The 17785-nt window shown below is 37.1% G+C and overlaps 1 protein-coding gene across 7 annotated transcripts in view; it reads right to left on the bottom strand.

The window, feature by feature from the left end:
* The window catches only part of cntn1a (contactin 1a), an 80397-nt gene that overhangs the window by 36697 nt on the left and 25915 nt on the right, over positions 1-17785 (bottom strand). For 6 of the 7 annotated variants that reach the window (XM_028039304.1, XM_028039295.1, XM_028039272.1 and 3 more), the window contains 2 exons: positions 6025-6153; positions 4440-4478 (listed from right to left, as the gene is read on the bottom strand). In XM_028039304.1, the coding sequence (XP_027895105.1) occupies positions 4440-4478; positions 6025-6073 (88 nt within the window). In that variant the 5' untranslated portion in view covers positions 6074-6153. Of the gene's footprint in view, positions 1-4439; positions 4479-6024; positions 6154-10832; positions 10837-17785 lie in introns of all 7 variants that reach the window. The other variant, XM_028039317.1, reaches the window with a different exon arrangement.

Here is a 17785-nt window from a genome sequence, read left to right as displayed (position 1 = left end):
GTACTAACGCAGCATACATTCATTATTATTGAATATTTTAGTATGTCTTTGCTTAATTGTCAAGTGTCTTTCTAAATTAGTTTGTTCACATGGTTTGTTTTAATATCCCCATGGAATCATGATTATTAAAATCCCACAGCAGTGTAATTCTCTGGTGAATTAAATTTTTATTTGTTCTATGTGCACAGGATGATTTCTCACATCTGTGCATGATTTCTTTTTTTTTTTCTTTGCATGACCAACTGAGAGTCCAAGTGGGACAGATAGCATATTGTGTCCTTGAGGCAAAACAGACACAATGTAGTAATAATTACCCACATACCCCTGAGCCATGTAATGAGGCATAATAACAAACCAAAATTGTCCCTGTAGGGATGATCCACTTTATTATTCTGTTTATATAACAATTAATAATTCTACTTGTACTAAATCGACTGAAACCTATTTGCTTTGGTTAAGAAAACTCAGTCAGTCACTGCATCACTGTAATTTCAAAAACATATAGCTATATGTATTTGTGGACTGTTTATTGTGATAAACAGTCCACAATGGATTATGATAATAATAGTCTATCATAGTGTGAAATATTCTGCTTTGTGGTTAGTATTATTGATATTAAGGAAGGGCTCTGTATGTTGTGCTGTCTGTGTGATAACCTGCCTCATAACATCCCACAACTCCTGTGCAAATATGCTGCATCAGTTTGCATAAAATGATTCATTGACAACTAAAACCACATCATTGTTCTCAATGGATGTTCACTTTTGTATAGTAAAAGAGCCAAAACTCCTTGTGTCTTCAGAAATCAGGCACGAGTCAGTAAAATGCTTTATGATAATCTGTGCAATTTTCCTGTGGGAGGTTTCTGAACCTCCACCATCAGTTTCAGTTACAGGAAAAAAATATATATTACAAAGCTTAGCAGAATTAAAGGTTAAGGTTTTAACACAAATGTATCATAATGCAGAGCATGACATAAGTGCTCTGCCATGCACCAAATAAATACTCATCTGATATTTTCACATAGTTACATCCTCTCTCCTTTTCCCCGATTTTTATCTTCCAAATCCCTCCTCAGCACAAATACAATGCCAAACAAATACATTTTTGATTTGCACAATTTGGAGACGTGTACCACAGATGGCACAGAAAATACCAATCCAATTTTTTGGGTGGAAAGCAGGAAGAGAATAGCTTATTTATGTTTTTGTGAAATAAATTTTGTTGTATCCAGTACAAATATGGCACCAAAGTGATTCTAGTATATTACTTTGAGAAAGTCCAGCCAAATGTAGCAATAGTAGCAGTGATATGTATCTAAAATGACTAAGCCTCATATATTTGACCATGGGCAAGACAGCACAGATAAGCTAATGCCGTGACAACCAGCTGACTCCACGCAGCACCCACAACTCATACACCCTGGCAACACAATCATGAATTATAGCAATCTCAACGCTAATTTTTTCTGCCTCCTCAGAACCGTTGGGAGAATCTGTTGCTCACTTGTAATCACAATGTATGCTTGGTGCACCCTAGGAAATCTGACCGAGACCTCACAGAGATCATCCACGGCTCAGGAACTTTAAAAGCCCAAAGCTACTGCCTGTCAAAGTGAGATATGATTCAAAAATAGATCCCAAGCATCATATTTATTTTGTTCTACAAAGGAAAAACACAAACAATGCTTCCTGGTAAAGGAAAAAGAAACGAATGTGGGGCTTGAGCAGGCAACAAAGAAGACCATCAAAGAGGACAATCATTCATCCCATCAACTAATTAGCCTACATCCAGGATCTTAGCTTGTTCCCAGGCAACAACTCAACTTATTTTCTCCGTTCAGTTCAGCCTGATGACATTGCATTCATTTTGTTCTTTTTTCAGAAAAAGTAATGCATACTGAGGCTGGAAATTGTATGGATATACCCATTTAATAATACACAAAATAAATTAACAATGTAAAATGAGATGATACATCTTGGAGTTAAAGTACATATTTACAGAATGCAATTGATTTCTGACATGCTCCTGCAAATTTTATTTAGTTATTTTATTTTTACACATTTCTTCTGGTAATTTGAGGAGAATCAATAAGTGTTATTTTTGGCCCATCTCTTGCCCAGTCGCAGTTATTCCTCAAGTATCCACAGCAACCTCCACAGAGTGCAGCTTGCAACATAGCAAGCTCAAATGAGTCAGTCTGAGACCACAGCAGGTCGTTTACTCATTTGGCTTTTACATGTCCGAACCGCTGCCATATTTGTGGCTTGCTGAATATATTTAACATCAAATAACTTAGCATGGTCTAAGATATAATCATAATTAAACAAGCTGTCATGAGTATTTTAATGACAGCAACCTCCTTTCTTGTCCGTGCCTTGTCCTTGTCCGTTTATGAAGTTAACTTCAACAGAGTTGGGTAAGACAGCACCAATTCTGTCTTGCCCAGAGACAGAGTTAGTGCTGTCTCTGGGCAACTCTGAGACAACTGTGGTTTCTTTCAGATGAGATTGTCTTGATAAAGCATGTTTGTGGCCATTATATTGCCTGTTTGAAGAATATTATCTGCACACAAACACAGAACAATAACAGCAATAATTGTTTTCAATTAGTTTCAAATGTGGTGATATCTTCAGTGTTGTGGTTTAGTACACTATAACGATGAGATTCATCATCTGAACGCTGAAACAACTGTGATCGTAAAAATATTGCATACGTCATAGCACTGTATGAATATATTTTCTTTCATTATTCTATCATAAACACACAATCCTCAGCCACTTTATTAAGTACATCCTCCTAATACTGGGCAGTCAATGTAGCCACAAAATATCATTATCCAGTTATGTTGTTAGCTATCAGTGTAGCTATATCCTCTGCTGGGTTTGTAATTATTAATCCCCTGTGGTGATAAACTCTATAAGTAGTTTACATATTTCTAGTCTTGGTTTCAAAGAGTATTCTATGATGAGGAACATAAACAAGCAAAATTTGAAGCTTTTTCTTTTAAATATCCGGTTTTAATGCAAGAACTACAGGAATAATGCTTGTAGCTAAACAAATATTAGCTATAATACACTTAAAGAGGAGCTCTGTCGACACCCAGAGGCTTCACTATAAATAACGGCTTCTTCCAAGGCCACCTCATCACAGAAAACATGAGGAGACTCCAGCCCTGTGCTTTCTTTAAAACCGGTAAACCCAGCGGAAGAAAACCTCGAAATGCAGTGGTTTTTCTACATGGTTATTTGAAATGAGGGAGTAGGAATGCCAATAAGGTATAACACCGTAATTCTGTTTCTTTATATATTGTGACTTGTTTATAAAATCCAATTTATAGTAAGGCAGCTATTTTCATATATGTTTACTTACGCTACTGAAACAGACAACAAAGTGAGAAGGGTTCTAGTTTATGTTATAAACACACTAACATTGTCTTCAAACTTTTTTTCTTTTTTTTTACCACTCCAGGGGGTCTTTTTATGGGCTCTAGTGTCCCTTATATGATAGTAGGCTGACAGGAAACAGGGAAGGAGAGGGGGGAAGACATGCGGCAAATGTCGTCGGGTCCGGGAGTCGAACCCGGGACGGCCGCGTCGAGGACTCAAGGCCTCCAAATACGGGTCGCGCTAACCGCTACACCACCACGGCACGCCCAATCTTAAACTTTTTTATGAAGATTTTTTTTTATTAAATAAAAGATTAGAAGATAGTTGGTTGCTACTCAGCTTACTAACTTTTTAAGAGACATGTTTTATTGTCTTCCAGGTATTAAGGTGAGAGGAAATGACATTTAAAAATCTTTTTTTGGCTAAACATAAATCTTGAAAACCTAAATTGTTTTAGGATTTTAGGGTGTGTGAATCCTCTCTGCATATGAACAGTAGGGAAGAGTGAAGTCTGTTTACTAGAAATAATTCACTAGGCTTTGAATGAAAAAAAAAACAGTCTGTTGATTGTTGAAAGGAATGGCTGCATGTAATTTATTCATGGTAAAAGGGAACTGTTCCTGACTGGAAATACATCCTGGGTGCTGCCTTAGGATCTAACATGGGGGAAAGCAGTAAAGTGCTGGTAGACAACTGGTTATCTAAGGAAGTGACCTTTCATGTACTAAATCAGGAGTTTTAGTGGTTTGTTACTCTGAACATGACGGGTGTGTGCAACACAATGCCAAGAGGAAGTAATACCAGCATTAACAGTAGAGAAAAAAAAAACTGTTGTCTTTTTCCAAATAATTTAAAGTTTATCACTCCACAGTGAGAAAGATCATTCACAGGTGAGTGGATATCTCAGCATCTTCCCACAGAAAGAAGGACACTAAAAGAGTCATATTTTAGACACCACAGACCTTACTTAGCATGACAATTAAAAAAATATATACGGTACGATTAGAAGTAGATTAAAGTGCAAATTGCGAGGAGGATTATTAGTCTTACCTTCCAAAGGCTCCAGTACAGTCCCTTGCTCTGATGAATCTGCAGCAGAGAATTCAATGTTAATCATCAAATCAATATTCTGCACTGTTATAGCAGAAGACTCCGATCTTTTACATTTATAAAAGAACGACGCTTAAAATGATGCAAATACACATACATTTGGCTTAAGAACTTCCCAACCGCCTACACAATATTACATTTGTAAACCATAAATTAAAAATACAATTTATAATGTTTCTGTCTTTTGTGGAAGATGAGTGATGTTAAAGACTTCTACTGCGAGTTGCACGACAAATAGGTTGCAGCGTAATTATTCCCAAGGACCAAACGCAGAAAACATGCGCACTCCTTATATTGTGGCTGTAGTGTAGAGTGAGCTTGACATTTCCCAAGCTGTCATAGCGTTAATGTCACATCACACTTTGTATATGCTGCGGCTAAACAAACATGTCAAGCCGATGTCCCCTCGCTAAAGTGAAGACCAGAGTGAGCTGACTGACTGCTGTCTTTCTTACTGCAGCAGTGATTTTTTTTTAAGTTCCTAAAAATGTAAAAGAAGTGAAGAATGTACTGTCTTTATGTTGTAATCAGAAATATAAAAGAAGTGTGCTGCATTAAAGTCATGATTAAAAATCAAGAGAAGAGCCAAATCTTGTAGATTCACATTTGTCTTTTATTGTTTCATGTGAAAAAAAGTCTAAAATTATTGTGAATTGCTTATGGAGTGGGAATATAATCAATCTCGCTAATTTGGACATTTCAAGCTTATTTTATTTATTCTTCCTTAGTCACCCATTGAATGTTTATTTACCTTAAACTGACCAAAGAAAATTACAGCATAACTTAAAAAAAAGTAACTTTTCTGTTTCATTAACATCAGATTTTCCTCGTTTCCACGCAGCTCAAATTACTCCCTGATTCATATCCCCCACCCCCCCCGCATCTCATTTTCTAAACCAAACACTTTTTCAGCTGCTTGTTCACACTTTGTCTTCCCCAATCTTCAGCTCAGGGATAAACTGACAGCTGTGAAGAAAAAAGTATGCGACTCTCCAAGCCACCTGTTGGATTTTCATGCTTTGTTGACAGAGTCGTTCATGAGCCTGTTTGCGGAGTTGCTGAAGGACACTATGTTTTTTCTTTTTTGGTCAAATAGATGGCTGGTTGTTGGATGTTTTGACTTGATGGGATACGGGCAAAAAGCAAGCTGAAGCTAAATAAGCAAAATACTTTGAAATTCTACATCTTTCTCGAAAGCATTTAAAATCTAGGCATCATATTTCTACGTCTCATCAAAGCCAAATTCATAGCTGCAATTTCAATGACCATCTCTGAGACGAGACACGTTCCAACTCAAAAAGAAAGTAAAAATTATCTCAGAAATTAAAAACTTTAGGTAGCTCAATAACAGACAGAACGATGTGTTTATTGCCTATGATTTTAATTATGGCCAACAGCAAATAGAAACTTAGAATTCAATTTCCCAAAAAAAGCTTGATCATTATAGCACTTTGTTTTGTTTTTTTTACTTTTTCTGTGATTTATTTTTTTTGCTTTTCCCCTGAAACTTAATTTTGATAGAAACCTGCAAGCGAGAAGGCCAGGAGATGAAGGAGCAGGGCGAGGTGCAGCATGGTGTTGAAGCGAGAACCACCTGTTGGGGTCACAGCTAGAAACCTGGTGGATGAAACATGAGCAGGACCCCCTGGTTTTCCTAAATGAGATAAGAAAACAGAAAGAAAGACTGTTTAGTCCTCTAATAAAGTCTCTGCAGAAGAACCTTTCGTTAATAGCCTTTGCTCTTTTTTCTTGGGAAAAATCTATTGGGCTTTGAAAAGAAAAGAAATCTTACTAGCTAGCTGCTTAGTGAAAGTTTTTTTGTTTGTTTGTTTTTTTTAACCAGTTCACCAATAAAGGCCAGGAGATATTCCACAAGAACAAATATGTTTTCTCTTCCAGAGCTGCAGACATGCAGGACATTTCATACTTCCCAAGAACTCGAGTGTAGGATTCCTGGGAAGTCTTCATATGTCTCTCTCACCCACTTTCTTCCTTCAGACACCACACAAAACCCTACTGCCCAGAATATGTGTCAGGAACAAGCTGCAAGAACAAAATGATGTCATTTTGCTCTCGGACCCCCAGGAGAGAGAGAGAGAGAGAGAAAACTACATTTCTCTGTTCTTGCAGAGTCTGTATTACCCTTGAACTGTGTGATCTTCCTCTGCTCAAATTATAGGAAAGCATTCAGTGTCATTTATACAGGCTTTTGACGAGCCATGCTCCAGTTTTTCATAGCAAAAAAGAAAAGTATGAAGCTAAAAAAAGAATAGTGGATTTAATATTAGATCATTTATCCTTGCAGTAGGAACAGAATTTAAAAGCTGGGAGTTCCTGACTATGCTTACGCTACAGTTAGAAGACATTCAATGAGCTGTATTTCCTTTATATTTATCATCCATCCATCCATCCATCACTTGCCCACCATTGTGACAGGGGATGATATCAGGACCAAACAGCATCTTTCATCAAGCTTCAGCAGCCAATCTCTGTCTCTCGGCACACATTAGCACACACACGTCTCTGCTTCCTGTCGGCCTCAAAGGCACAGTCTCGTGATGGATTGACGTTTGATGACTGACTTTTGGCTAATTGGTTGAACATTCCCAGACTGGGCACAATTACATTTCCAAAGATGATAGCACAATCTCTCACTCACTCCCAGCAGCTCAGTTTGGAAACAAAACGCAGTTTCAGTTTGAGGTAGGCTTTAGCGTGTGACCAGTGCACAGGTTTCAGAGGGTCTCAGAAGTGCTACATTTTTCTGTGAAAGTCCTTTTATTGAAATGACATAAAAAAGTGCCTAGTGTACCAAAGGGTTTCTGGGCTTAGCACCACTTTCACTCAAACCATCTCTGCTGACTGCTGGACAGCTGACTGAAAGAAGCCTCCTACACTTTTCCTCACAAGAAAGACAAATCTGACAGATTTTCCTTTTCTTAATATATGGACAGCCATGATATTGAGCTAAAGTAAGACACTACACACTAAGCATTTGAAAACAAAAACTAATATAGAGTACATTTATTTGTAATCTGCGGTACGTATCAAACTCTAAGCAACAATACATAGATGATTTAGGTAACATAATGAATATTTAATGTTATTTTAGCAACAATTCAACTAACGTTTCCCTTATTCTTTTAAATAAAACCACTTAAATCATGCCACAGCTAAGTCCAAAACTATTCATTACAAATCTAGGTTTTAATCATTTTTCAATTTTACTAATATTTGTTCTCTGTCTTAAAATGACAGTAAAGTTTTGGACTTATCTAGCCAGAGTCCTGACTTGAATCTTATAGAGAATCTGTGGAGAAAGTTAAAGAAAACGATTAGGCCCTAATTGTTTCTCCACAGATTCCATCTCCATCACCCTAATCATTAGGGTGATGGTAAGGAGACCTTCCAACCTCAAAGAAATGTGAAACATACATTGTCATACCAGTGGAAAATTACAAAAACCTGCTCAGCTATTCTAAGAAGAAGGATTTGATTGCTGTGATGACAATGAAAACATTTTTCCGTGATTACTTAAAATGGTATGACTGATTTGACACGCCGTTTGTAATGTTTAAGTGAAAAGAGATAGAAAATTGTTTTTATATAACTGATTCACTTATTACATTGCATTATTATCTTTTTGGAGATTTCAATCTCATTTCCTATCAGAAACTTCTTGATTGAATAAAAATAATGTAAAATCTTAATCTGCCACGTCTGTGGCAGAATAATTTTGGGTCCACTGCATGCATTTTTGTTTTCTGCCTTCATGTTAATATTCTAACACAGTGAAACTATGGGATTTTTTTTTTAATCAAATGTATATGGTGAGAATTGAATAGTTCACTGAAATGATAAAACAGAAGAGCAAGAAAATGAATAATAGTTTTTCATGGTGCATTAACAACATTAACTGTAAAACTGAATGCATTAGGGCAGACTGCTTGCTTTAAAAAAGCTAATTTCTGAAAGATATATAATTAAAGCTCAGATATAGATATTTAGACTGAAATAATAATCTCTACTGCTTCAGCAGCAGAGGTGCAAAAAGTACCTGGCAGACAGGCCAAAACTTTAAAGTCATATTCATGAACTTTTTTTTCAACCCAACATCCTCTTAACAAAATCTCAGGGGAAATTAACCAGAAAATGAAAGCCTGAGAGTCAACGCAGATGCGTTTTCCAAACCTTAATGACTCCATCTCGGCTTTCTCGTTTGCGGAGCGATTTCTGTCTGTGTCAGAAACCCCAATCTGAACATCTATTTTTCTCACCAGCCTGTTGTCAGACTCACATTTAGATATTTTCTGGTTTCTGAGCGCTGAGCATCAGATCAGTAACGCCGCACCTGTCCATTCGTTCCCCCCGCTCACGCTGGATTGGCGACTCCTGATTGGAGTGTAATTGAACATGAGGCAAAAACTATTGATTCTCCATGAGCGCCTTTGAGGCGTCAGCTGGGAGAGATTTAGAGGTGTGACAGAAGGAGTGAGATCTCAGAGCTCTCAGGAAAAATAGAGTCATTTTGCCAACAATAGATTACAAGAAGGGGAGCACGTGTAATTGACAGTTTGCATAACACCAGCAGCAGAACTGCAGCATAAGCTGCACACAGGCAGACACACCGTAACCCACACCACGGGTCCGCCATGCTGAACATAGAGTAACGGCTAAGCTGTACAGCTGTAAGACAGCCATACAGTGGGGATTTCATCTCTACGAGGGGCTGTATCTTAGCAACCAACCTTTCAAAAGCAGCAGTTTGGTGGCTGCAGGGGTGGGGGACGCTTTTGTAGCCAGCAATGATACTATGCAAAAATTCATTTTAATCTGAAGAAGAAAAAAATGCTATGGATGTAGAAAGACTGCCAATGGTGAGCTGGTCATCTTTTTAAAAATAGCCTCACTGTAGCTATTATTTCTGTCTCTCGTGAATCCTAAATGGCCCTACTCTAAAGAAATTATGGGCAAACAAAAGAAGCGCCACTAAAGTGTTGGAGCGTTGAAGGAATCAATCCCATCTATGCCATTAAGAATGGTCACTGGATTGATAAGTGATAACACATCAGGCCAGTAGATAGCATGTCTATACAATCAGTATTAATGCCGCCTTGCACTTCCTCTGTGCTAACTTAGTGGCCTGAATGCCTGGGATGGAAATACTCCATCTATCACCAGGTATTACAGGCCCTGGACATGAAAGCCCTTCAACAAGGCCATTTCTTCTCTTCATAAATCATACCCATGATGACGGCAGAGCTATTACTGCTGTTAGCTTGATTTTAGCAAAGGTTTTGTCAGGCTATGTACCCTGAGCTTTGCTTTGCCCCCTGAATTTTAATGTTCTTCTGTGTCCTTACGTCACTTTCAAAGCTCAGCCTCACTGCTCTGAAAGCTTTGTACGTGTTACCGACAGAAGAAGCCTTTGGGAGCTAATTTTACAATTTAACTGCAGTCTGAGGATCGATAGTGTCATTAGTGATTGTTTTATGACTACAAGTTTCCTAAAGGCCTTCCAGTGTTCGTTCCAGTGGGAACAGCATAACTAAGTGGCTAGAAATGGGGTTTTTTAATCATTCTGAAATATAAGGGGTCTGGATTTGAAAATATTGCCAAAATGTCAATCTAACCACACCATCCCCCTTCCACTTCATCCACCTCACAAGGAGTCCAAAAAAAGTGACTTTTGTTGTGTTCTATTTCAAAATGAACAATATAAGAAGAAGCTTTAGTTTTGGGAGATAAAAAAACATTATAAATTGTTGCTTTCTTCATGTCATGACTACAGGTGGTATTTGGAGACAAGACGGCAAATCAAGAACTTTAAATCCATGACAGATTAGATTTGGGGCTTCGTACTATGGAGGAAAACTCAGTCCATCAATTCATCTCTTTCTCCATCCTTCTATGACATTGGAGCCCCTGGTTTGAAGCAGAGACTCAGAGAGCAAAGATATAAAAGCATTGTTTTCACAACTATGCTTTTAGATGCATGAAAGGGCAGACATAAAGCCCATGTGCACTAAAACTTAGGATTATAATTTTAAATAAAGCTTGGGGAAAAAAAGAAGCAAGAAGAGGTGGCCCATGTGTTGTAATAGAGACATTCGGTAATCAAGCAATTAAAATTCAGCAATTAAAAATTCTTACATTTAAAAAAATGCATGACTTAAAAGTCTCATTACTAAATGAAAAATACACTTTACTGATCGTAAGCATATTGGTATTTGATTAAACAATTTAATTATTTCCATGATGCTCTTTTGTGTCTGAATGCAAATAATTTCTTTAAAATACTTTCATCTTGCATCTGCACGTCAATAATCAAACCTTCCTATTTTCCCTCATCATTGCAGTCAGCTCCATGTCTTCATGTTCAGCTTTGTGGCAGGCCCCAGGCTCTAATTTACTTATTGTGAGCATTATTGATCCTCTAATCGTTTTCTCAGAAAAAACACCAGACATGCATTTCCCTGGTTACCTACTTCCTCTGGTAACTAGGAAAGCAGGTAACTGGGACAACTGGTCAATGTGGAATTCCTTTTTAAACTGAATTAGCGCTACAAGCATCATTATACAGAGCCATGCGTTACTGAAACAGGGAGGACATTGCAGACTATAGGGCCTGCTCATAAAATTACATTATTTATTTTTAGATTTCAGCCGACAATGTCATTAGACAAACATACTGGAAGCAAAGATAAAGAACAGCATTGACTGGGATGAAATTAAGATGAAACAGAGATATATTGAGTCTGATATGATCTGTTTGGAGAAACAGTGATTTCATCAATGTTAAAGAGAATGACAGCTTATTAGTTTCCAGTATATTCTCATTCAAAAATGTCAAAAATACTGAGAAATGTATTTTGTCCCATTGTTTTGCTAAATGGAGACAGAGGGAGAAACAAAACCCATTTCACCCAACATGACCTCATACACTTGATATGAGTACATATGTTCCAGAATGAGACACTAGCTGTGATGGATTCCTTACTGATGCTGAATCAATCCTATTTTCCCACAAATAATTAATTATTTATGGCAAAAACTATTGATCTTAAGCTTCAAAAAAGGCCACACTCAGCCTGCTAGTCACTTGAACTCCCTGCTCTGAAACATGCAGCCAAGGTGATCTGTATCCAGGGGAAATAAGACTAAACACTCTACAGGAAGTAATGTTTATCTCCCAAAACACTGTGATTCAGTAAAGAACAGGATATGCACATCAGTTACCTTAGCCTATTGGACAGTGAACAAAGCATTGAAACCAGGACAGACACAACATTTGAAAAATAATCTGAGCTGCATAGACAGGAAATTGTTGAGCATTTCAGAAAAAAAAGAAAATGACCTAAACTAACCAGCTATTTTTTTCTTGCAGCAAAAACATATTTATGTACACATTTTATTACATTAGAGGCCTTGCCTGTATGCATCACTAAAGGTACTTGTATGTTATTTAGATGCCATCAGAAATTAGGTTTGCCTTAAATGGCATTGTGTGTCCAAAAGATATCATATTAAAACATATAAAAATATGTATTTCAAGACGATAGGCGTGTGATTATCCTTACATACACAAAGTCAGATTTTTTTCCTTTAAAAGTTTCACATATCAGTTAAGATATTATTTGGTCTAAATCAGTCTATTGGAGCTTCCAACAGCATGATGCTCCCACTACCAGTTGTTAATGTGTGGATAGTGTGTTTAGGGACGATGTGAAGTTTATACTGTATGTATGCATAAAAGTTACATTTTGGTTTTATGTGATCCGAGTACCTTCTTCTAAGTTTGCTGTTGCTTCTAAACGGCTTTTCTCTTTGCATTGTACCATGACGGTCAGGTTTGTAAAGCCCACAGCTAAACGTCCATCCTGAGCTATGGATCTCTACAGCTCTTCCTTGTTCTTCATGATGGAGAAAGTCAGTTTAATTTTAAATAACGCACCTTCACACTGCAGTAACTTTAAGGTTTTAAGTTATATCATGATGAATAGTAACAGCATGGTGAGCATTAGTGATTTAAAACTTTCTTTTCCAGTTAAGAAAGCAGCAGGAATGGGAGTAAAAACATGCAGTTCTGCAATACGTATTACAAACTGAAATATACATTTTTGTTTTTCTTGCTCCCTGTAATTCATACACAAATTATGCTTGATACATGAGTTACTAAAATACATATGCAGCTGTAAGTACATACCTCGCTGATATTGCAGCACACAGGATATGATTACTAACACAGCCCCTGATTTGTTTCGATATGTTGAAGGATTTAGTAGCGCGACTGTCTCAACTAAAAGATATTACATCTACCGCAAATATTCCCCACTGCTTCAAAATCAATGTTATTCATGATGTAATCATTCTCAATACCACCCAGTTATTGCTCAGTGGTTCGCCCATCTCCTCCTCCTCCTCCTACTTCCTTCTGCCTCATTTTCTCTGCATTTCACCTGCTAGAAGGAGCAACACTAAAATAAGCTATTTATCCAAACCCCTGCTGTTAACGCCATGCCACCCAGGGCCACAATGCTTCACTACCCTCAGCTGGTTTGAATATCAATGACCTCAGTCATTCAGTCCATGAACAACAAAGCTGGGTCCTCTGCATGCATGTCATTAAGCTTTAAACCAGGCGGTGTCTGTAACCGAGCGTAAAAGCTTGACGTCAAGCACTCATTCTGAAAAATTGTTATTGCCGTAACCTAAGCAACAAGATGGCTAGGGAGCCACAATAAATCAACTTAGTGAAAAGATTATATCACATAATAATTGCACTTAACTCAGTTTATTTAGATGCTGATGCTCTGATTAGTAGAGGCTTCTACTAAAATGATTAGCAATAGCCCCATGAATTACCTTTCCATAAGTAGTAAAGGAATTAGCAGCTAACATGGCTAACTCAAAAGCAGGTAAATGGTCTTAAAGGGTGGACCCAGACTGTGGCTGACAGCAGCAGCAGAAACTAGTCAGAACCAGTAGTTACTGGTAGTCTAGACTAATCACACTAAAACATTTATGCAAACTTATCAGCAATACACAGCAGGGAAGCTTTTGTATTGACCAGTTTTTTGCTCACATCGTTTTCCCAATTATTTCTATACTTGAATATAAGGAACATTAGCACTTATTAATGTAATGAAAACAAAGTTACACTTGAATTGGTTATATTTTTCTGATCTTTATTAGAAATACCTATATGCTCTTATTAAAAATGGTATAAAGTGAAAATATTTTTTCTTAATATTGGTGGGGAATGTTTTGTACTATGATAACTCCATGCTCTAATAAACTCCACAGTGGAAACGTAGTTAAACAGAAAATGTACCGATTCCAGTCACACATTTTTGGGGGGTTTGCAAAAAAAAATTAAAAACATTGGTTTATCGCTACAGTGAAAATTCATTTTTTTTAATTACAACAATAAACTCTGCAATAATTAACTGTCTATGTCAATATCACTTGCTTTTTTTCTCTCCACTTTCTAAAACTAAGAAACAAAACAAGCACATCCAGCCTTAAAATTAAAGACAATTATTAAATCAAAAAATATGTCAGCTTTTCTAACTAAACAAACCGACAAGAGGGATACACAATTCATCAAGTAAGAATATTTGAAATATTTCTTCAATTTTCAAATTCCCACATTCCCAAAACGAGTACCGCACATAAATAAATGTGAGGTGATCTGAAAAGCTTTCATTTCATTTTGCAAACGCTACATAATTTCTCCTGCAGGTAATAATCATTTTTCACAGGAGAAACCCTTTTTATTCTATCACAGCGCAGAAAGGGAAGACTGATTTACACTTACCCACATGATCCTGCTCAGCAAAATGCACCACATGTGCGTAAAGCTATTTAAAGTGTGTCACATTAGGTATGATCTACTGTATCATAAAGGTCAAAGGTCTGGAAAAAAAAAACTTGCTCTCAATCAGGAGAAGAGGGCTCTGCGTAATGACATCCTTTCACATCTGGCTAATAAAGACTTTAAGGAAGATGTTTCCTCAGAAAAACCAATAACATGCTTTGAAACCTTTATGTCACGGCCCTCAATAACCATTACGGTAAACTCCCATAAATCACTTATTACTAGACGACAGAGTTCAGCTCACTCTTAAAGGCAAAGTGCACTGACGAAACAGGAAGCTGAAGGGATCCAATTAACGCAGCTAGATTTACACACACGCAAAAAAAAAAAAAACAATCAATAACCACAGATTTTCCACACAGTCAGGTTTTAGATAGACAATCTACGTTATTTATGCACCACGCTTTGTTGGGTAGCAACAATGGTATGCATTTAATTGAAAGGTTTAATGGCTTTTCTCTTTATCCTCCTTACTAGATTAGAGTGTATAAGTCCTACATCACAGATTAACCAGACCAAATTTTCTAGTAATAAGACAAAAAATGAGTGTGTCACGACTTCACTTTGAAACATGAAGACTGTTATATTCATTAATGCAAACATTTTGACCAACTAAATGTGAATAATAAGAGGTAAATATCAAGGTTATTATTGACCAATCGTATTAGTTTTAGCAGACTTTGTGTGCTGAATATGAAGGGGTCAATAAAGAGAAAGCCAGAATAAAAAAAAGGAAAATGGTTCTTTGTGTTTTTAAGGATGATACTATGAAATAGGATTTGTTATGGTCCTAATTTTCACCGTTTATTAATAATCGAGTCCAAAAACACCCTGGAAAACAACTAATTCAATTTAGCTTATTCGTACTTTGTCACATTACAAACACAAACTCCAGTGAACTTGGTTGAAGCAGAGCCAAAACGCAAACAGCCACCTCGAAAGATGCATATTAGGAAGTTTAATAAAAAGAAAACTTCCAGATCTTTTCTCAGCGTAAACAAGGAGCGTGGAGCATGAAACAGGAGAATCCAGCCAAGAAGAATGACAAATCAGGAGCCTCAATAATCAGGCAGGGGTGGAAAGTGACAAATGTGATACAGCTATGGCAGGGAGGAAGCAGAAAAACTGAGGCAGAGAGACTAATTATTACAAAAGGAATCGAACTGGGACTCAAGGAATCAAGAATTCAAAATGGGAAGCCAATAGACAATAGTTTAAGAGAAAAAAACACAAATATACAAGAAACATAACACAAGAATAAGTTAAGAAACAAAATATAAAGGTACGAACTACTATGGCAACACCTTCAAAAACAATAATAAAAATAGGGATATTTGCATAATATTACAAAACCTCCCCAGAAATGATCACATACAAACAAAAATCAAAACCTAAACACACAAGAATTGTGACACAATATGTTTTTGATGGATTTTCTTGGCTGAGCAACAAGTGAACAATTGTGAAATGGAAATTAGCCAAAGTCTTTGATAGCTTTTTCAAATAAAAATCTGAAAATCACAAATTAATGTTCAGACCCCAGAGTCAATACTTTGTAGAACCAGATTGTAGGGTCATATTCAATCAATTATGCAGAGTTAATCAAAATAACAGCTTTTAATCAGGCATTAAGTGTGTTTTTTGCCATTCTAAATGTTTTCCTATTGGTCTGATGTAATATTCTAAATTCGTTAACTTTTGTTTCTGATTTAACAAATTGAACACATTTCGTTTGGTTTTTAAAAGCTTAAGATTTTTGTTTGATAACCAAACTTTGTTTAAAACCTCTCCAAAGCTTTATCCGTGACCTGTCTGCTGTGTTCCTTGTGATTCTTCCAAAAAAAAAGATTGAGGGTGTGAATAGTCCAGCAAGACTCTATGTATCATCAGAGTTTTTCTTCGTCATCACCAAACAGAGACTCTTGTGAGGTCCTAACCCAAAACAGTTAAAGTGAATTTGCATCGGCAAAGTCCCGGCGGTCTCGCGCAGATGGACGTGGAAACCATGCAAAGGCCCTTAGCGGCCCGTGTCCTCCATCCCCTCCAATACGCCGACCCTGCCAAGTGTCCTAAATACTCCTCTCTATTGTCTGCCTAAGAAAAAAAAGCCGTGCTGCTGGATGGGAGCAATCTCTCAAGGTGCAAAGCAGGAGGGAGGGACGATGGGAAAGGAAAAAGGCCAATTCCCTGAGCAGGACAGGGAGCCATGCAAATAGGACACCAGTAAGCGAGCCTCCCTGCAGTGGGAATGCCCCAGAGAGGGGTCGTCTCGCTGTGGCCGAGGTTTAATCTCTTAAATCCTTCTGTCCTACTCACACACACACACACCCAGGGACACCCCCAACCAAATTGAAAACACGGGGGGCACATACACGGCTTCTCCACTCTCACCATCTCTCCCCTTCATCCTAGACTTAAGCCCATATTATCAGCGATATCGTCATCACCCTTATTTCTGCAAAGAGGGCTTATGTTGCATAAAAACCTTCTGTCCAGCAGAGTTCCTCCATTGATAAGAAGCATAATATGGTATCGTTGTACAAGAGTTGTTTATGCAGGCTGAATTTCTCGCACTCTAAAATACAAAAGAATATTTAATGCAAGGGTATTAAAAAAATCATTCAGTTGTCTCTGAGCTTGCTTGAACTAAAATAGTAGAAGACAAATTTATTCAAAATTAAGAAGCAATTCCCTTGAAATTAACAACCATCAGATGTTACCTAGAATTTCACACGGATTGCCTTGTTGTTTGGGTTTTTTAGCGTTTTTATGTTTTGCGCTGCTATATCAGTTTGCCTAAAACACATGTAGCTTTAATGTTCATTTCTGAGGAGGTTTCTCACTCAGTGCATGGCTAAAGATGCTAAAGATGCTAAAGATCTGCTAAGGATTTTTGCCAAAGGAGGAATTTGCACAGAAAGCAATAAGTCAAACATTAGGTCTCATCCTCTCTATTATCATTAATTAATTTCTTAATTTATTTATTTCGAACATGATAGAAGTATAAAATCACACACATGAACAAGGAATGCAAAAGACACATATTTTTTGCAACCACAATAATCTGAACATGTTCGAAAAGGAGTAGGAAGAAGTAAGAAATTTATGAACTCTTACCCCATAAACTCATGTAATATTTTCAGATGGACTCTCATTATTAAATTATAAATTAAAAAAATAGATTTATTAATTTTCAATTTTATCTGGGTTTACATATATCTAAATATATGCATCCATACCTCCATACCCACACACTCATAAGCGTTGGCCTCAACTGTACACATTGGTGCTAACTCTCACCCATATTTCTATGTCTTGCAAAAATAACCTCCTTATATTTCCTTTTAAATTGTGTTAAATTTTGACTTTGTTTTCACTCCTCATTTAACTTGTTCCATAATTTTAC

This window comes from Xiphophorus couchianus, chromosome 2, assembly GCF_001444195.1.
Source record: "Xiphophorus couchianus chromosome 2, X_couchianus-1.0, whole genome shotgun sequence".
In the NCBI taxonomy this organism is placed as follows: Eukaryota; Metazoa; Chordata; class Actinopteri; order Cyprinodontiformes; family Poeciliidae; genus Xiphophorus; species Xiphophorus couchianus.
This window is presented reverse-complemented; position numbering and strand designations above follow the sequence as displayed.